General features: G+C 43.9%; 3 protein-coding genes across 4 annotated transcripts in view; 1 reads left to right on the top strand and 2 right to left on the bottom strand.

The window, feature by feature from the left end:
• The window catches only part of PDP2 (pyruvate dehydrogenase phosphatase catalytic subunit 2), a 259,441-nt gene that overhangs the window by 28,884 nt on the left and 209,642 nt on the right, over nt 1-20,915 (bottom strand). The gene's annotated exons all lie outside the window — the stretch shown is intronic.
• On the top strand, nt 544-1,804 carry LOC310644925 (leukotriene B4 receptor 1-like; the record flags this gene model as incomplete). Its single annotated transcript, XM_083370261.1, has 1 exon — nt 544-1,804. One exon carries the CDS (start codon nt 544-546, stop codon nt 1,495-1,497), a length of 954 nt encoding a protein of 317 aa, XP_083226387.1. The 3' UTR covers nt 1,498-1,804.
• Nucleotides 7,828-19,320, bottom strand: EXOC3L1 (exocyst complex component 3 like 1; the record flags this gene model as incomplete). The annotated part of the gene is made up of 13 exons (XM_083370873.1): nt 7,828-8,014; nt 9,012-9,136; nt 9,902-10,057; nt 11,900-12,025; nt 12,883-13,024; nt 13,149-13,259; nt 13,596-13,696; nt 13,889-14,014; nt 15,642-15,759; nt 16,019-16,694; nt 17,789-18,008; nt 18,395-18,555; nt 19,278-19,320. 13 exons carry the CDS (start codon nt 19,318-19,320, stop codon nt 7,828-7,830), a joined length of 2,292 nt encoding a protein of 763 aa, XP_083226999.1.

The following is a 20,915-nucleotide window of genomic DNA, read 5'->3' as shown; positions in this document are numbered from 1 at the left end:
CTTTCAAGCTGAACAACAGCTCTGTATGGGCCGTTGGTAAAGTTTCAGGCTTGGCCTAATCACCCCCGTCTTCCTTTCACCCAACCATTCCTAAGCCTTCGCTTCTTTCCCCGGGGTCTCCCTTAAAATCTTATCAGCCTTTCTCCAGGAAATCTGGAGTCTCTAACTGGGGCCCTTTCTGGGAACACCGTGTGTTCTTGCCTGTGATTTAGCTCCATTCTGTAGACCTGCTTTCCTGGTGATGCCACCGCAGACCTCAAAACAGAACCCTTACTCAACCTTTTAGGAATTGGGCCATAGGCAAGCATTCTCTGAAAGGAAGTGGGCCGGAGAAAGAAAACCTATTGCTCATGTATGTCTTTTGCAAAACCAATCGAGATGTCCTAGTGTGGTTTTTTTTTTTAAAAAATCCTCTTTTTAAAGGAAACCGGCCCTTGCCAAAGAGATCTTCTTCTTCTTGAGGAATCTTACTGACTCAGTGGTGATCCTGTACATTTGCCCTGAAGCTGTCTTACCTTTATATAAGACTATATTGGACTCACGATGAGCCTCCTTCAAGCCACCGGGGCACCAGCCAACCAGACTACGGAAGCTCTGGAGGGCAAAGTGATTCCAACCGTGTTCCTCACCATATGCTTCCTGATTGGGGCTCCTGGCAATGCTCTTGTGTTCTGGACCGTCCTTTCCAAATTCCCCCAGCGCTCATTCACCATTGCCCTCATCCCGAACTTAGCTGTGGCTGACTTAATGGTAATGCTGACGGTGCCTTTCTGGACTTACTATTTTGTCAAAGGTTGGGTTTTTGGGGACTTGATGTGCCGGTTCCTCTTGTACCTTGTGTATGTGGCAGTCCACACCAGCGTCTTCTCCATCACATTGATGAGCCTCTACCGCTTCGCGGTGGTGGTCCTCCCACTTGCTTCCCAAAGATGGCAGAAGCCAAAGGAGGTGCATGTGATAATGCTAGCCATTTGGTTGCTAGGAGGGCTTCTCTCATGCCCGTCCTTGGTATTCTCAGCCAGAGAGATGCCTAAAGGAAAATGCTCGGATGAATTTTATGACACTGAGAACCAGCGCCTTGCGGTTAACATAGCAGAGACACCGTTTGGCTTTGTGATCCCTTTTGCCGTGCTGGCAGTCTGCTACACCTACGTGGCAAGGAAGATTCAGACTCTGAAAAACCACAAGGAAATGAAAACCGGGAAGCTGATCGCTGCAATAGTCGGAGCCTTCTTTGTTTGCTGGCTTCCTTATCACATCTTAAACCTCATCACCATCTCTGCGTTGCTCTTGAGGCATGCCAAGCCCAAGGTCAGCCAGGACTTACTTGAGTCCATTAAAATTTTAACCAACATTCATGGGTCGGTGGCCTTTTTAAGCAGCTGCCTCAACCCTATTCTCTATGCCGTTGCAGCACAGAGTTTCCGTGGCGGGCTACGCGAGACTAATTTTGCCAAATTATTTGAAAAACTGCGCAATGACACCGAGGAAAAATGAACCAAGGACAGTACTGTTTCCATGCAGACTTTGTAGTTCAAGAACAGCCGGGAGCAAATTGGATAGTAAACTCTTTATTTTCTGAGTTGAATGTAATGGTTGCATCTAGAAAGGACTATAAGAGAAGATTTTAGAGATGTTGAGGACAGAGAAAGTGAGGTGAGAACAAAGGTCTTCAGAGAACTGTTTTAGTTGGGAATATTGGCAATTCCATGATAGCAATTTTGGGTGGTTTTATTTTCTCCTCTGTGTCTTGTTTGATTATTATTGTTTCATTTGTTTTCCCCAAGTAGTTATATTGCTCTACTCCTCCCCTCAGACCAATCCTATAGAAGGAATTAGTAATGTTTGCTTCTTATGGCTTACTGTATCCAAGTCTAACCTAACTGTTGTTAGACCTGATTCAAATTGAAAGAGACACACAAACAAACCTTAGCTCATTATCCCGACGTATCTGCTTAATTAATCTTGAATTAATTTGTGGCTTATCAATAACAAAAGGAATTTAGTTCATATGGAAAAGTGTCTCCCAGCTGAGTCAAAGCAGACAAAGATGCTCTATGAACACAGTAACTCATCCCCTTCCCCCACCCCCATTTATAATATTCAAGGTGATAATGGGACACTGAGGAACTACCAAGGGCTCTTCCTCCCCTCCCCAGCCTGAAAACCTGATTAGAAGAATATTTGTGACAGTAGGTGATTGGGAACAAGTATGATGTGTTGCTGGTAAAGTATTTAATAGAAACACTGAAGTAAAACCTTCTAATCTTTCTTCAACTTTCAATGAAAAGTTGAAGGAGAAACACATGGTTTGTCCTTCCAGCCAAGCCATGGTTTATTTTTGCAGGGTTTGTCACAATTAGTTGAGTCATGCAACTTATTAAGCCACGATGGTTGAGTTCACACACCATGCGGTCCCAACCTCAAATAAGATTATAGATTAGTGCAATGTATGAATTTCTTCAGTGACTCCTGCGTGGCTACACAAAACCATATCTTAATGTGGATCAGATCAATGTGAGATGAACCACTTCCGTGCATTTGTTGAATTCCCCTTGAGTGGTAATATTACCGTCTGCAAAGAATCCGATAAAAATCTGATAAGGTATAAGGATCTTGCAAACACTTCCTGAAAAATGCATCTTTTGTGGTCAAATTTCCTACCTTACTTCTGCAATGCGTATACAGCAAGAATCTGTTTTTTTTTTCTTGTTGGTGGTTTGGAAAACAGTGGTGGTTAATAGAGAGGATTGGCTAACCAGTTTTCTTGATATTTATAGTCTCTGGAGCCAAATCCATTTCACTAAGTCTTTAAAATAGTTAATTAAAACATTTTAACCCAGTTCCAACTGTTGTTTGCTTTCTTCCTGCTTATCAAGACAATTCATGCTCGCTATTTTATTTATGAGAGGGTCTATTATAAGGGACGCGGTGGCTCAGTGGGTTAGGACGCTGAGCTTGACGATCAGAAGGTCGGCAGTTTGGCGGGTCGAATCCCGAGGGCCACGTAACAGAGTGAGTGCCTGTTACTCTTCCCAGCTTCTGCCAACCTAGCAGTTCGAAAGCACGTAAAAATGCAAGTAGAAAAATAGGGACCACAACGGTGGGAAGGTAACAGCGTTCCATGCGCCTTTGGCGTCTAGTCATGCCGGCCACATGACCACAGAGACGTCCTCGGACAAGCGCTGGCTCTTCGGCTTTGAAACGGAGATGAGCACCGGCCCCTAGAGTCGGAAACAACTAGCACGCATGTGTGGGGGAACCTTTACCTTTACCTATTATTTTAACTCTGCAACACTTTGAACAATTGCAAAGAATGGATGTAAAAAGCAGCTAGTGACTAACAGTGGGGCGGCTGCTGACCGTTAATAAGTGCCCCAAATTGTTTCCCACAGTATATGGTATATAGCAAATATGGCTGTCCCAGAAAATCAAGTTGGCTACTGCAATTGGAAGCAGAATGGAACACAATTCAGTTACTACTTGTCTGAAAAATATGTGTACAAAAATCACACTAGACTCTTCTGTTCATGCCTCTTATCAAATTCATGGATTGCAGTTGCTAGTGATTACCTGAGCTTAAGGCTTTCTATGGCTAGTAGCTAGGATGACCATAGATTATTTTCAGTACAAGAGGACACACAGTTCTTGATAACAGTTGATGGGGAACATGAGTGGTAGGACATTATGTCCCTTGGTTGGTTTCTCCTAGGCATCTATTTGGTCATTAAGGAACACAGAAGTAGTCCAGATTAGCCTTTGCTCTGATCCATCAAAGCTGCTCTTATGTCTTTTTGCATGTGCCTGTTGTTGAAGGAAAAGTCTTCATCAGGGTCCAAGCCAAGCCGGGATTGTTTAACGAAGAGAAGGACGAGGGGGCACATGATAGCAGTGTTCCAATATCTCAGGGGCTGCCCCAAAGAAGAGGGAGTCAAGCTATTCTCCAAACCCCCTGAAGGCAGGACAAGATGCAACGGAACGAAACTAATCAAGGAGAGAAGCAACGTAGAACTAAGGAGAAACTTCCTGACAGAACAATTAACCAGTTGAACAACCTGCCTCCAGAAGCTATGAATGCTCCAATACTGGAAGTTTTTAAGAAGAGACTGGACAGCCATTTGTCTGAAATGGTATAGGGTTTCCTGCCTGAGCAGGAGGTTGGATTAGATGACCTCCAAGGTTCCTCCTCCTCCTCTTCTTCATCATCATCACTATTATTATTATTATTATTATTATTATTATTATTATTATTATTATTATTATTATTATTATTATTATTATTAAACATGGCAATTGCTTTAGAAAGAAGGTTATAGTTTATTGAAGAGGAGAGCCAGACAGAAAGATGGCTCTGGAAATAAAAAGAGAGTACATGTAGTAGGGAATGGGTTTTTATACCTTCTTGGAGTTGTTCCTGTGTCATGAACTTTGACCTGAGTCTGAGTGTGCCTTTCTGGTATTCTGATGGTGGTGGGTTAGTCCTATTATGTCCTGTCTTAAAAGTTTGGGCGGGATATGTAGATTTTCAGGATCTTTGTCTTCCTGATCTCTTCAGCTGCTAGCTGGAGAGCTCCAACTTTCCTGAATGGATTATTACATCTGCATTTCTAAAAGCTGGTTTTCACTGAGTTGTCTGGCTGTGTGTGTGTGTGTGTGTGTGTGTGTGTGTGTAGAAGTGTCTGCCTTTTAAAAGATCTTCTCCACTATTTCTTTGGGAAAATATATTCTGCGTTTTTAATATTCCCCCAAATATTTCTTCTCTCTGGATAGTTCCCACGCTGTATTGTCATCTCAGTTTAAATCGTATATTCTTGACTTCATGTACCTATGCTCGTGATGCAGTTTCAAGCACATCCTAACTTAGTGGGTAGCAGAATTTAGTACATATGGAAAAGCTGAGTCTCTCTCCCAGCTGAGTCAAAGCAGGCAAAAATGCTCTATGAACCCAGTAACTCTTCCCCCCCCCATTTATAATATTCAAGGTGATAATGGGACAGTGAGGAACCACCAAGGGCTTCTCCTCCCCTCCCCAGCCTGAAAACCTGATCAGAAGAATATTTGTGACAGTAGGTGATTGGGAACACGTATGATGTGTTGCTGGTACAGTATGACTCAGAGGAACTCTTTTACTCCAAAATTATTGCACGTAATAGGATAAACAGTGAAGTCTGTCTCAAAGGTTTAATATAGCCAGGGCGAAAGTATTAGAAAGAGGCTGAGGAAGCGTTTCCCAACTCTGCATTACGAACAATTGCGAAAGAGTTTCTTTCACACGGTTCTTTCTTTTTCTTTTGCAAGACTCTTTAGAAGTTCTAGATCTGCAAGGCAGCATATAGACTAATTGCAGTTACAAGACTTAACTTGATAAACTCTGGCTTGCTGGCAGTTGTTTCGTCATTAATGCCAGAACACTATTTATTTTCAACTCTGTCCAGCAAAGAAGCTGAATTTCAGCATTGCAGTGCGGAGAATGGGGAGTGATAGTCATGAGACAAAAAGAGAGTTGGATTGTCTATCTCCCTTAAGGCCTGGAGTGCTGGTGGTTTGCATACTAACCTCTTAATAAGATCCGGACTGGATGCTTTCTTGAAGCATTTGCCAGGAATGTAGCAATGTAAGAGGTAGAGCTCTCAATCCAAAATACCAGCTATAGGATCTTTTCCCTACTCAATTACATCTGGCCCCAAGCTTTGAACTTACTAATTTACAGGTTTTCTTATAAGAGGTAAAGGTAAAGATATCTAAGGGTTGCCCCAAAGAAGAGGGAGTCAAGCTATTCTCCAAAGCGCCTGAAGGCAGGAGAAGAAGCAACGGATGGAAACCAATCAAGGAGAGAAGCAACCTAGAACCAAGGAGAAATTTTCTGACAGTGAGAACAATCAATCAGTGGAACTCCTTGCCTCCAGAAGTTGTGGGTGCTCCAACCCTGGAAGTTTTTAAGAAGAGATTGGACAACCATTTTGTCTGAAATGGTATAGGGATTCCTGCCTGAGCATGGGGTTGGACTAGAAGACCTCCAAGGTCCCTTCCAACTTTATTATTCTGTTCTGTTAAGGTGACCAGTCGTGCCTGACTATAGGAGATGGTGCTCATCTCCGTTTCCTAGTGTTGTCTGAAGACACATGTGTGTTCATGCGGCCAGCATGACTATACACTGAAGCGAAGGCAGTGCTGTTATCTTCCCATCAAAGTGGCACCTATCTATCTACTCCTGTTGGCATGCTTTCAAACTGCTAGGTGGGCAGGAACGGGGGCAAGTAATGGGAGATCACCCTGTTGCCCGGTGCTCGGATCTCAAACCTGGGCTGTCAGCGTTTCAGCCGACAAGCTTAGCATCTTTACAGTGGCGTAGCGTGGGGGGTGCAGGGGGGGCCGGCCGCACCGGGCGCAACATCTGGGGGGGCACGCTCGCACTGAGCTGCTCAGGGAGCCCCAAGGGCTGCACAGAGTTGGCTTGGCTCCGCTCTCGAGCTGCTCTTTCTTGCAAAGCGAAATGAGTCCGGCAGGTGAGATGGGCGGCCACATAAACTGAATAAAATAAATAGAAGCGGCCAACTCTCCGCCCAGGCTCAGGCCAACCACAAGCGCCCCGCAGGCGCCCCAGCAGGCTTGGCCAAGCGAAGACGGAGCCGATGGACGGACGGCCTAGCTTCGTGCGCATGCGTGGCTTTATTTAGCGGGGCTCATGTGCGAGCTTGAATGCAGCGGCTCTTGCAGGTCGGAGCCCCGCCCAGCCGCCCTCGAGAGGGACCCGGAAGCATCCCGCATGCGCGCGACTCTTCTTGGAAAGTCTACGCCGCTGCGGGGCGCGTCTTTTCGGCAGTGCCGTGACGTCACCGCCCGCCCGCCCCTCTATTTCCGCTTCCGGTTGCCTTGCCCCGGGTGCTGACAACCCACGCTACGCCACTGCATCTTTAACCCATGAGCTGTCATGCCCCCCCTTTAAGAGATACAGTAAGAGATACAATAACCCAAGCTGGGCTGATCAAAAATAATTTAAGAGATACAATAACTCAAACTGGCATTTTTTCATCCAATCTCCCTTTTGTGTCAAATGATTCTGAATGACCAGCTCAAAAACCTTCCCTTGAGTAAAGCCTGTTTGTTTATTTTAATAAATATTTTTATTTTTTTTAAAAAAAACCTGCTTCCAACTCTCAGCCTCTGTGTTTATTTCTGTTACTATTTTTCTTTCTTTGTTGCATTGAGAAACTTTCCACAATCCCACACCTGTGATTCCCTTAATCAGTTTGATTTGTCCTTCCTTTTTTTCCACTACAGATCCCAAGGGAAAAGCCTTGAGGACTTACAGCTGGGTGACAAGACTTCCGGGTGGATCTTGTGTGGATTGTGACCTTATTTTGAGAAGCAGCAGCTTTTGCTGGGGGAAAAACTAGCATTGTCTATGCTTGCATATAAGCCCATCTTGGCTGTATTTTAGAATCTAAAATATCCGGCTTATTCATGAGTATATTCAGTATCTGGTTTCTCCGGATAAAATTAGATTGTTTTACTTCTCAACCTTTAAGCCCCTGCTTGCTTAACCAGCCTAATACTCCACAGTATATTGACCACAAATTCAAAACTAATGTACTTTAGGGGTTAAGGCATGATACTGTACTAAGAAGACTTAGTTCCAGTCCCTGTTCAGCAACAGAAGCTCAGAGGTGACATTAAGCCAGGATTTGCTTCATAGCCCAAACATTAATGTGATGTAGTGGTGAAGATACTGTCCTAAGAGCCACGGTGGTGCAGTGGCTAGAATGCAGTTATTCCAAGCTAATTCTGCCAAATGCCAGCATCGGCACCAGCTACAGATAGGAGCTCTCAGGCACATTTGGACTTGCCAAGGCAGAAGGGCAGTTCCGGAGCAGGAACCAAGATATTGCTGAAAACGGGATCGTAGTTCTCCGGTAGGACCTGAGGATTTTTCACCATGACTCCCAGCACCTGATTGCAGATTTCTTTAGAGATGTCGCCCCGCAAGTACAAGAACATGGAAATGTGGTCCTCACTGGAGGAAAATGGGAAAAAAAACAGGTTCCAGAAGGATAACCGGATTACCGTTTTTTTACAGCAGACACGAGAAAAGAGTTCAAAACTAACTTATTATCATGTCAGTTTGTATGGATCATGCTCCACCTCATAAGCAGCACTGAGATATTACACACACACACACACACACACACGGAGGAGGCTTTTTCTTTGGTTTATTCTTCTGTCAACTCTGCAGGAAAGCCTGCGGATTAATGAAGAAGGCGTTTCTCTGCCAGATAGTTAATTTGTTATCAGCTTTCTCTCCTGCGTGGGTTTTTCTCCAGCCCCAGCCTGCCATCTAGATACACTACAAAGGCCTGCGTGATCCCAAAAATACAGGGTGCATTCAGTCTCTTGAATGGAAACTCCTGGAAAATCTTCTCACTTTCTGATTAGGGATGGAACAGTAGTAGGACAGAAAGATATTGTACTTCTAGAAGAGAATATTCATAGCTTAACGTTGGACTGTGAAATCCTGGATGGTCCCACAGCTTGGCTGTTTTCTTGCAGACATTTCATTACCCAGCTAGGTAACATCTTCACTGCCAGAAGAGTACTCTCTGTTCATGTACAGTGGCCAGCCCTGCCAATGTTGGTGGGAGTGTTCAGCAGTATATAAACAGAGAACAAAGCTTCAAGCTCTGAGAGCACCAAAAACTCCACAGATATTGTACATATTTACCCGTTTGCAAGCTGGCTTTTCTAATGACTTCCAGGTATTAATAATACTAGATATGAAAGGAATATAGATATGATACTAGATATAAAAGGAAATGTAAAGATGATAACACTTCATGATAAATAAAACAATCAAGTACCATTAGTGATCCCTCATTACCCCTACGGTCCTGAGTATCGGGGGTTAAAGGAACATTATAGCAGTGTCCGTGTTTCTCACCCAGTCCCCAAATGCCAGAGGATGTTGCAATTAAAAGATGGAAAATTATCCTTTTTTCACAACTTGGGCATCCTACCTGATATCGGGATATTTTGTCATGAATTCCAGCACTTCCAGGCCAAGCATAGAAGGATCCTTGACACTGATGATCTGCTGCAGATCTGCAATGACTTTGAGGGACAGTTTGTCCTCCTCCAAGCCCTGGGAAGGAAGGAAAGCCGGGCAGCTCAAAACCTACAAATTCACTTACTCTTAAAACAGATTAAAATTCGACGCTGCAATTTCATACCCACAAAACAGACGTTTCCAAACGATGTAGGAGAGAATTGCATTTTTGCAAAAATGCAATCAAGGAAGACAGGCAGCTGTTGGCATAAATAGACCCAAAGAAACTACAAGAAAGTTTTCATGCTATTAAAAACACTCAACCAGAAGTAAAATTGCACATATTTATTTATATTTATTTGATCGTCAAATAAACAAATAATCAGACACATTTGGAGTCACAAATGTTTTTTTTCTAGTTGACTGTTTTCATAGCATGGATGCTTCATTATAGTTTCTCTTGGTCTATGCCAACTGCTGCCAGTTTTCAATTGCATTTTGATTTAATTGCAATGGCTACAAATCTAATAAATCAAACTATTATTATTATTATTATTATTATTATTATTATTATTATTATTATTATTATTATTATTATTTTTGCAATTCTCCCCCGCATCACCTTAAAACTTCTGTTTTCTGGGCATGAGACTGCAGTGTTGAGTTTTAGTCTATTTTTAAAAGGGCATAATTAAACCATGCAAAATCCTTCTGCTTGTTGCCTCTCAAGTTGTAGTAATCATTTCCCCTTACCCTTGGTTGGTCAAAATAGACTGCCTCTCCCCAGAGATTTCCACCCCTTTTTTTGCAGTATTTCTACCCAGCCTGGAGAGGTTTTTCCTCTCTGCTCCTCTTTCTCACCAGCGCAGAGAAGAGTTCCTTCAGCTGAGCGGTGTCCTCCAGCATCCTTGTGGACATCTTACTCCTCTCCTCGGCTGTTCGACACGTCATTCGTTTCTGTAAGAGGGACTTCACATACTGGCTCATGACCAGGTGCTCAGCTTCTGACAGCAGGTACTGAGTGGGCATTATAAGGTGAAGGAAAATGAGGCGTGCTGTTTTATGGATACGGCCGAAATCCAATTGGTTAGTATACGTGCCCTCACTAACTATCTTGGATTGTGATGAGCTGAAACTTAGGAATCTTCACCGGTGGGGGTGAGGGTAGGACAAGATGTGGCCACCTGAAAACTGAATGTGATGCCTTCCTAACTAGCTCAGAGTTTCTCTTCTTCATCTGAACTATCAAAAGCCACTTATATACAGTCATGACATAACAGATCTCATTGAGTCAATGGGAAGCTTTGCACAGATGTTTTTAAAGGGTGCTAAACATACTTTTGAAGATAATACCTACAAAAGCCATACGTGAATGATTCAAGCAAGTTTAACATACAGAGTTACATGCAGAGAAAGCAAGAATGGGTATTCTGTCAAATGATGTTGAGTCCAGATTCAGCTCGGTTGGTACCTTCTTTTGAACGGATCTCACAATTCCCACTCTTGTAGGAACCCAGTCAATTCAAAGTGCTGATTATATTTTTATGTTGAGAACAGATAAAATCTTTTCTCAGTTGCGGAGGGACTCAGCTCTTTGCTTATTAGCTATTTGCCTGCCTGCCTGCCTGCCTGCCCGCCCATCCATCCATCCATCCATCCATACATCCACCCACCCACCCACCCACCCACCTACCTACCTACCTACCTATCTAATCTATTTTATCTATCTATCTATCTATCTATCTATCTATCTATCTATCTATCTATCTATCTATCTATTCCTAGCTCTCTATATCTATCTCAATGCAGCAAAAGCAATAAACCCAAAATAATCAAAATGATAGTAGTAATCACTACACAGTGCACCAGATGTCCAATTAAATCCCTTCCATCTACAACTAGCCAGCCAGCCAGCCAACAGTCCATCTGGCTGAGGGTAATGATTTGTATGAAAAAGATTCTGGCTTCAGTCTTGGCATCTCCCAGGTAGAACAAAATTGACACCTACAACGCTAAGATCAGGTGTGATGTTTGACTGAAACTTAGGTAATCTTCTGCAAGTCATCAGTGTAGGTCTCAATCAAGAATGACTTCTCTCTGTAGAGCTTGGGTGTGAGAGAGAAGGGGGTGTGAAAAATGAAGTGTGTGAGGGGGAAAAATGATTATCTAAAAAGAAGAGCCTTGGTGGAGCAGTGGGCTAATGCCTCCTTAAGTAACACCAGCTGCCTGCAATTATTGCAGGTTCGCATCCCACCAGGCTCAAGGTTGACTCAGCCTTCCATCCTCCCGAGGTAGGTAAAATGAGGACCCAGATTGTTGGGGGCAATTAAGCTGACTTTGTAATAATGCCGCTTGGGGTGTGTGTGAAAGCCCTAATAAGCAGGCATATACATAGAATGAAGGCTACTGCTAAGCTTGTAAGCCGCCCTGAGTCTTCGGAGAAGGGCGGGATATAAATGGAATTAAAATAAAATAAATAAATAAATAAAAGTGGAGGGAAAGGAATGATGAAAAAAGGGGATTTCCAAGTTTTTTTGTCTCTGCTCCTCTCTGTTTGTTTTTATCCCATCTGTCATATGGCATCTTACAGATCACCTTTGCAGGAATGCAATTTTATAGAGAAAAAGGCTATCTAGAAGGATTAAAGACAGCGTCCTGTGATAATTTTTATTCCTCTTTCTCTCCTATGTGCATCACGTAGCAGTCTAGAATCTCTTTGGGTGGGAATGATTTCCTTTGTCTCTTGTTTTGGTAACAGACTGATCTAGGCTTATGATGACCTCAGAATGATGCTCACACTTTCAGGAGTCGATCGATCTTCCCCACCATTGATGCCCCCAGCGGTGGCCAGGATCTTACCAGGCTGTTAGGTTTGTGAGTTCTGCAGAAACCGTCCGCATGTTTGTCGATCACCTCGCAGATGCTGTTCGTCAGCTGAAAGTCATCCAGCAGCCACTGGCGGGAGGGCAACTGGGCAAAGAGTGGCTGGAACAGACCACAAGAGACCGACTCTTCTCTCCTCTTATTTAGAGGAGCTCAGAACAGCACGCCAAGTAGCAAAAGAGAGAAAATTCTGGTAGCTTTTAAATAAAAGTTAACCTATTTGAGATTAGCATGGTCAGCATCAGATGCAAGAGCAGACTCAGAAAGAACAACCAGTATGGACATCTGCAAACATAGATGCTGAAGAAAAACCAGTTGGTTTGCCTTGATCTGTATTACAATGGGGCGCAATGGCTCAGAACTTAAGAGATGCTGAACATGTCAGTTGGAAAGCTGACAGCCTGGGTTTGAGACCCAAGCATCGTGAGACAGGGTGAGCTCCGGTTCTTTGCCCCGGCTTCTGCCCACTTAGCAATTCGAAAGCATGCAAATGCACATAGATAAATAGGTATCATTTCAGTGGGAAGGTAACGGCTCCCTTCGGACAACGCTGGCTCCCTTGACTAAGAAACGGAGATGAGCACAGCCTCCTAGACTAGAGTCAGACACGACTGGACAGGGGAAAACTTTACCTTTATGTTATAAGATGCATAGGATTTACTGGATGAACTGTTTATATCAACATCCAGCAAAATACAGCTTTTGACCATTGTTTTGCTTCAGCCTTATGTGCTATATAGGGTGCAGTTCTCGCTTCTCAAGTGGTGGTGTGTATTTGAACAAGGCAGCTGGAATCTGCTCTGTTTTTGCCAGATATGTAGCAATCAGTAATCCGGTTCAGGTTGCAAGCTAAGCCATGAATTGTTTGATCATGGCGTATTGAATAACCACTGTTGTTAATTAGGTTCTCCAAGCACCCTAAGCCAAAACCACACCCAATGATCCTGAATGAGGAGTACCTTCAAGTCAGCGAGCATCTCCTCCAGTAGAAGGTGGCATGCCTTTTTCTGAGTTTTCTCTAAGGCCGTGTGTAGAGATGGTAGTATCCTGGCAGGCTCTTCAGATGGCAACCCATTGGCACACAAGGCTGAGATGGAAGAGCTGCCAGCAAAGTGAAGAGAAATAATTAAGAAGGAGCCTTCTGGATGATGGCTAAGAAGATGAAGAAAATGGAGCCTGGAATGAGAGACAAGTACAGAATACCAGAAACAGCCTTCGGGAATACCTGAGAGCCAAGCAGTTGTTGACCATGGACAACAATCTTGCTGTGTAGTATGTAGATGCCATGGGCTCTTGCTGATGTGTTTTGCAAAATTCCACCAGTTTCTCATGCAGGCTGCAGAAAGGAAAGATACATATATCATAGGGCCCTTGCTCACCCAGAGGTTATAGCGGGCATGGAATGATCCATGTAGTCACCATACTTCCAGCTTGCAAGTCAACCCCCTTTCCCACACGGCTGTAGAACCACCAATAAGCTGACCTAATGGTGGACAGGACCAAGATAGATCCAATTATGAACCTAGAATGTTCAGAAATGAACTTTTGACTTGATTCGGCTCCAATGTGTCTACAGCCTGGGCCCAAAGCTCCTTCTCCTGCCGTGTTGAGTTCGTAGTAGACAGGCCATCCTGTCTTTTGGAATTAGTTTGGAGTACACAGTGAAACTGACCTGGTCAAAAAGCCCTCCAACTCTCCCAAAGCCATTTCGAGAACTTTCTGCTGGAAAATCCCAGAGATGAGCGACACCACTTTAATGTTTTCATCAAGCATCTGAGATATTTAATGGGAAAGAGAGAGAGAGAGAGAGAGAGAGAGAGAGAGAGAGAGAGAGAGAGAGAGAGGGAGAGAGAGAGAGAAAGAACAGATGGGGAAATCAAACTCATGATTTAGCTTTTGCAACTAAAGATATCTCCTTTGTTCAGTTAGCTAAGTCTCCTCCTTGCCTCCCCAATTCCTCCTAACCTTCATGGCAATGATAGGCAGATTGGTCTGGAAGAAGCCTTGATAGTCAGATTCGGGTTCTTTTCCACAAAGCCATTCCTCAAACTCCATTTCGAGAGCCTTCTGCAACCATTCTGCAATACTAGCCTAGAGGAAGGAAACAAAACGGGATCCAGGAATCCTGACCCTTTGAAATGAACTAAAGGGCCGGCTCTTTTAGGAGCTTCCACCTGTTCCAATTCATTTGTCTCACTGGGTCTGCTTAAACCCACTCAAATCAACTGCCATAAACAGTGTAGTGCCTGGATTTGGCTGCAACCTTTCCATCTCCCGTTTTCAGCTTTCTCCATTGCAGTAAAATGGCTGCAAAACTCAACCCATCTCCCAGGCGGGGCTGCTGGTGTTCCACCATTAGGTCAACCTCCAAATTGGAGTCTGAATCAAGATTCCTGAAGAGGATTTGGACTTTCTCCCGTGATAATGTTAGGATCAAAGTTTTACATTTAGGCAGGAAAAACCAAAGGTACAAGTACAGATTGGGCGAGACCTGGCTTAAAAACAGTAACTGTCAGAGGGACCTTGGAGTCCAAGTGGACGATCACTTAACCATGAGCCAGCGGTGTGCAGCAGCTGGCAAAAAAGCTAATACAACCCTAAGTTGTATAAACAGAGACACAGAATCAAGATCACGTGAGGTATTAGTACTGCTTTATAAAATCCTAGTAAGACCACACCTGGAATACTGCAGCCAATTTTGGTCACCGTACCACAAAAAAAGATGTTGAGAGTTCGGAAAAAAATCAGAGAAGAGCAACTAAGATGATCAAAAGCCTGGAGATTAAAACATACTAACAACGGCTGCAGGACTTGGGGTTTGGCTAGTCTAAAGAAAAGAAGAAATAGGGGAGACATGATAGCAGCATTCCAGTATTTGAGGGGCTGCCACAATGCAGAGGGGGTCAGGTTATTCACCAAAGCACCAAAAAGGGCAGGACGAGAAACCATGGTTGGAAACTGATCAAAGAGAGAAGCAACCGGGAATTAAGGAGAAACTTCCTGACAGTGAGGACAATCAACCAGTGGAACAGCTTGCCTCCAGAAATCATGGGCGCTCCATTACTGGAGATTTTTAAGAAGAGGCTAGACAGTCACTTGTCTGAGATGGTATAGGTTCTTCTGCATGAGCGGAGGGCTGGACTAGAAGACCTCCAAGGTCCCTTCCAGCTCTATTCTATTCCAAACTGCAATATTGTTGAGTTGTAAAAAAATTGGATGTTAGATAATAGAGAATCTTAGAATGTATGCTCAGCATCTCCAATGGAAAGCAATCCCAGGTAGTACAGGAAAAGAAGTTGCCTAAAACTTTGGATTACCTTCTCATAGTAGCCCACAGACTCCAGTTCAATCACTGCTAAAGACATTCAGACCTCCTTCCGTGCCCAAAGATAATTGGATTTTCAAAACCCTGACCCTGATCTTCTAACTTCCAGCTGCCTGCAATTATTGCAGGTTCGCATCCCACCAGGCTCAAGGTTGACTCAGCCTTCCATCCTTCCGAGGTAGGTAAAATGAGGACCCAGATTGTTGGGGGCAATTAAGCTGACTTTGTAATAATGCCGCTTGGGGGGGGTGTGAAAGCCCTAACAAGCAGGCATATACATAGAATGAAGGCTACTGCTAAGCTTGTAAGCCGCCCTGAGTCTTCGGAGAAGGGCGGGATATAAATGTAATAAAAATAAAATAAAATAAATAAATAAAATAATAAATAACTCACCTGTACTTTCCCCAGGTAAGACTCTTCCAGAAAGCCTATTGTATCTGCTGGAAGCATAGGACCCAAGGCTGAGACGTCCACTTCAGGAAGCAGGTGTGGGTGAGACATCATTTCAGAACTGATAAAAAAAGGGGAAAAGTCAGGACAAAAATGCAGAAGTGAGCTTTTAGCGTTCTTGCAACATGCCAGGCTGGATTGGATATACCATGAGTAAAATTCTAACATGCACCCATATTGGATTCCTTCTACTGAGGCATAATGGACTCTGCGTCTATATGGATGTTACAATCATCAATATCATTTCCAGAATTTCTTCCTAAAAAGTATGGAAATGCCTTTGCTCACGGCCTTCAGCACCCGCTAACAGCACCACCAACCTTGGGTAGACATGGATTACCCAGTGGAGCAGAGCAAAGATCTCTTGTTTGTCTAGGTCCCAGGTAAGAATGTGATGTAGGTGATTGCTTAGGCCTTGATGGAACATGGTGGCAAAGGCCGTGAGGATGTTGTAATGAGGAGGGCAGCACTGGACCATCAAATCTTTCACGTTGCATAATTCAGTTAGGATGTTACTCTGCAAGGATGCCAAGTGGCTACTAAGCCGCTGGCCTTGAGTCTTCTTTGGCTCAGCCTGGAAATAGGAAGCTACGATCGTGTCTTGAATGACTTGGAAGAATTTCTTTCTCCAACATTTTGGCCGTCCCGGTGGGAGGAAGCCATGAGGCTGGGCCCTCATCAGCACGTTGGCATCTATGCTTTCCTCTCTCTCAATGATCCGCACAGCTGATACAAAAAGGGATGGATCCTCTGACACCAATTTCGTGGCATGGGCAACTGTGTGCCACAGATGCTGGGCCAAGGCATCGGTAAGTTCCAGGAGACCTCCGAAGTAGGATTCAATGCTGGTCAGATTGAAGGAGCTGAGCAGGTTGCGGTTATGCAACTGGGATAGGATGCTATCCCGTAAGCTCTCCAAGTCCATCAGCCCTAGATGAGCTTTCAAAAGGTTCTGGCTTTGTAAGAGATTGAAAGCTTCCGAAATGAGTTGAGGTACTGCAGGGAGAAGAGTAAAGGAGAGAGGGGGATTGAGCGTAAGCTTTCCAAATCAAAACCTCTAAAAGGAAAGGAAATGAAGACAATATTGAACAATGGTTGGTACACTGAGCAGAGGAAAAACTACATGCTTTCATCAATCCAACAGAACAGGGGTGTCCAACCTTAACCCTTGGCAACTTTGAGACTGTGGATTTCAACTCCCAGAATTCCCAAGCCAGACAGGCAGTCTTGAAGCTGCCAAGATTGGACACCCCTGCCTTAGAAAAAAAAATGGGATAAAAAAATCAATCCATCAATAACCATAATTTGTTGAAACGAAGTTACAAAGTCACCAAATGGTGAGTTCATGAAACCTCCTTCTATGCCTACTTTTTGACTGTGATGTTTCCTACAATATATTGTATTTTCTTCGTGGCAGGCAATTAGAATTTCTTTTTGTAAATTATTAAAAAAGTCAGCCTGCTTCCCACAATTAAATAGCCCCTTTAATTGCATGTTATATTTTTTTTACATCTTGATATAAAGACAGCATAAAAATATTGGGCTCCAGTAGAACATTCATTCTTATACTTTCAAAATTGTGATTAAATTTGTACTGATCAAGAGAGCAATGAAAATAATAAAGAACAAGGGGGAAAAAACAGAAACTGTGCTGGGGTGAAAACTACTCAGATGTAATTAGGAATACACAAACTTCCATTCCTGGTTTGGGGCAAGCAGTCAATGCCTATGCAAAATTTTGGGAACTGAAGTCCACATTTGAATCAAGAGCCTCACTCCAAAGGTTGCTAAGGCCAAAAGAAGAATAAAAATTTCATGTTGCTGACATTTAATTAAAGCTGAAGTAATAATAACATTCCATTAGTAAGACTGTTCTCCCTGTTCTTAACACTTTCCCCTTTCTGGGACAAACATATACATAATTCGGTGGCTATTCATAAAAGAGCTCTGGAATTAAATCTAAGGTTTTCATGGGGTCTAGGGACAGATTCAGAGTGTGTCCTTCTGTGTTAAGGATTCTTCACCTCTGGCTGTCTGCCATAAAATTTGGCAATGCATTTCGGAGCAGCCTAACGCAAGGCGCAAGTCACCTGAGAAAAGCTGGGGCAACATCTGGACCACTGCCTCCAGCTGCTCTTGCTTCATGGCCAGTTCTCGTAGCTCCTGTAAGCTCCGAAATGAATCGAGACATGACGTGAGATCCTTCTGAATGCTCCCCAATTCTTCTTGAACATGGTGGACATCAGTGAGGGCAGAATGCAGCTCCTCCAGGCCCGTGTTTATGCCTTCCAGATAGGACTGAGCAGTGGACTAGAGGCAAAGCCAGGCGTAAGTCATTACAGGTGCAAACCCCACTCCCGTAAGTCCTCCTCCTCCTCCTCTCCCCCACTTCTAGCACTGATAATGTTACCTAGTTGGGTAATGTGAACCGCCCTGAGTCCCCAGGGAGAAGGGCGGTATATAAATTAAATAAAACCTAAACCTAAACCTAAACCTAATGAAACTTCTGCAACAAAACACTGAAGGTCAGAGAGCACCAAGATCCCTGCAGTCCTCCCCCTCTTCCTTCTCTCCACAAACCCTACTCCCTCTAGCCCTGATGATGTTATCTAGTTAGGTCCGCAAGAAAACAACCAAGCTCAGAGGCCACCAAGGACCCTTGGACTTTATGAAATTATCCCGTGACACTTACCTACCTTTAGGCGGGATTCAATGAACCTGTTCCGCTGCATCTCTCGAATCTTGTACTGCGGAAGACTATCCAGCTTGTCTGGTTGGTTAAACACCCCAGATGCCCACTTCAAGGCAGCCCCTCTTGCCAGCTTCTCTGCTTTTTCCAGCTCTGGCCATTCTCCCTCTAGGGCAACAACAATGAAAGGCAGTAAAATTCCAGGCAGTGTGTTTTTAACCAGACGGGAATGCTTCATCTAAGGATGCAGGAAGGAAACGGGAAATGAATGCATAACTTTGCAGCTGGTCGACCATTAGCTCTGGTTCCTAAGCTTGAAACATGAAAGATCCCTCCGGGAGGGGTTCTTGCTACACAGAGGAGGCTGTGCTTTTAGGGGGCTTTGAGGGAGAAGAAAGTGATTGTAGGATTGTTAACTATTCCCACCATGGTAAGAAGGCAATGAAAATGCAGCCTCCCAGGACTGGGATGGCCAAGCTGATTCTCAAGCAGAATTAAATGATGATGTCAATACATCTGGGATGACCCAAGCTGATCAAGACCTGTTCAGGCTGAGTTGTCCCTAAACCAACATTTTAAAAGCGAGAGATGGAGGAGATTTGTGGAACGTCGCCACGTTAAAATAGGTTGAACTTTCTGTTCAAACGTAAATCAGATTCCCGTTTTTGTCCTGGCTCCAACCACGAAGTTTGGGAATTAGGTTCCTGCATCCCCCTGTACGGAATAAAATTATCCTTTTGCCGCTACTGCTGTGGAACATGTAAAAGCAAGAAAGAAGCAGATCGATATAAATGGGTGACTTGCGTATTTGGCTGTTGCTTAGTAGAAAGGGTTACATATCCCATGCTGCCCCTAAAAAAAACCCCCAACCTTCATTTCTCAATTTTTACCTCTGGGACGGGTGCTGCTGCTGTCCTCGGCAGACATCCCCATGACTTCAGTTGCAGCAGGATACCTTGGTTCAAAGCTTAGGACTGGACGGGGCTGAGCAGAGGAAGCCGAGGCAGTGAGTAGTGTTTCCGTCAGTTAATACTCCTCATTACTCCTTGGGGGTTTGCTCTGTAACACTGAAGCAAAAACACTCAGGATGTTGGAATAGGAAGGCGGTGGGGGGGGAAGAGTAAATCTACCGGTCAGTTTCATTCTTTGGGAATGCAGATGAAGCAGCGCAAAATAGCTCTGTCCATCAATGCCGCTGCTGGCTTTTGACCACAGCAAACATCCACGCCTCCCCTTTGCCAGGATCCAGAGACCTTTCTCATTCTGCTTGGCACAGGCCCTGCCTGGAGATGCAGTTGCTTCATGAATATTTTGTTTTATTTCTAAACGTTCAGGCCAACTAACACAGTACTCTAGAGACTGTGCATTGGATGATGCCAACTCTGGAGCTGACCTAATGCATCAATAGAAAAAAAAATGTAAATGTCCTCCAAAGATGGTTTTTTTTTTTCAAAAAGGCAACTGGAATGTTTTTTTTTCCTGGAGGAAGAAGAAAAACCAGAATCAGAAAAGAGCTGGAAGGGACCTTGGAGGTCTTCTAGTCCAGCCCCCTGCTCAAGCAGGAGATCCTATACCATTTCAGACAAGTGATTGTCCTGTCTCTTCTTAAAAACCTCCAGTGATGAAGCACCCACAACATCTGAAGGCACGTCTGTTCCACTGCTTAATTGTCCTCACTCTTAGGAAGTTTCTCCTTAATTCCAGGTTGCTCTTCTCCTTGATTAGTTTCCATCCATTGTTTCTTGTCCTGCCTTCTGGTGCTTTTGAAAATATATTGAACCCCTCCTCTTTGTGGCAGCCTCTCAAATACTGGAATAGAAGAAGACTCCAACACTGGAAGTTTTTAAGAAAAGACTGGACAGCTATTTGTCTGAAGTGGTACAGGGGTAGGCCACCTTGGCTCTTTTATGACTCGTGGACTTCAACTCCCAGAATTCCTGAGCCGGCTGGTAGGATTTCCTACCCGGTAGGATTTCCTGCCTGAGCAGGGGGTTACTAGATGATCTCCAAAGTCACTACCAACTTTATTATTGTTGTTGTTGTTATTAAGAAGACATTTTGCTTCTCATCCAAGAAGCTTCATCAGTGTGGACCTGAAGATTCAACTAAAAATGTTAAAACGTCATGGCATTACTCAATTACAAGGGTAGAATTGGTCAACTACACTGCCAACTTTGGCCCAGTGTAGAAACATCCTTTATGTGTATGCCTACTTCTCAGGAATAAGCACATTTTCTTATGAAGAATGTGCGTTCCAAGATATTTGTTCCCAGATTTTATGTAACACTCAGGTTGCAAAAATAAACAGGGCAGAAGTGATACTTTATATGCAACTATTACATAGCAACAATACTTTCCCCAAAGAGATTTCTAAAACATAGCAATATCTTACAAATCCAGTATCTTATTCCCTAAACACTGTCCTTGGAGTTTTGCATTCTCTCTCTCTCTCTCTCTCTCTTCCCTCTCCCCTCCCCCTCTGTCTCTTATATCATGCATGTTTTCCGCTTCCTGCTGACTTGAAGATC

The sequence above is a fragment of the Vipera ursinii genome (genome assembly GCF_947247035.1).
Source record: "Vipera ursinii genome assembly, chromosome: 10".
Taxonomy (NCBI): domain Eukaryota; kingdom Metazoa; phylum Chordata; class Lepidosauria; order Squamata; family Viperidae; genus Vipera; species Vipera ursinii.
This window is presented reverse-complemented; position numbering and strand designations above follow the sequence as displayed.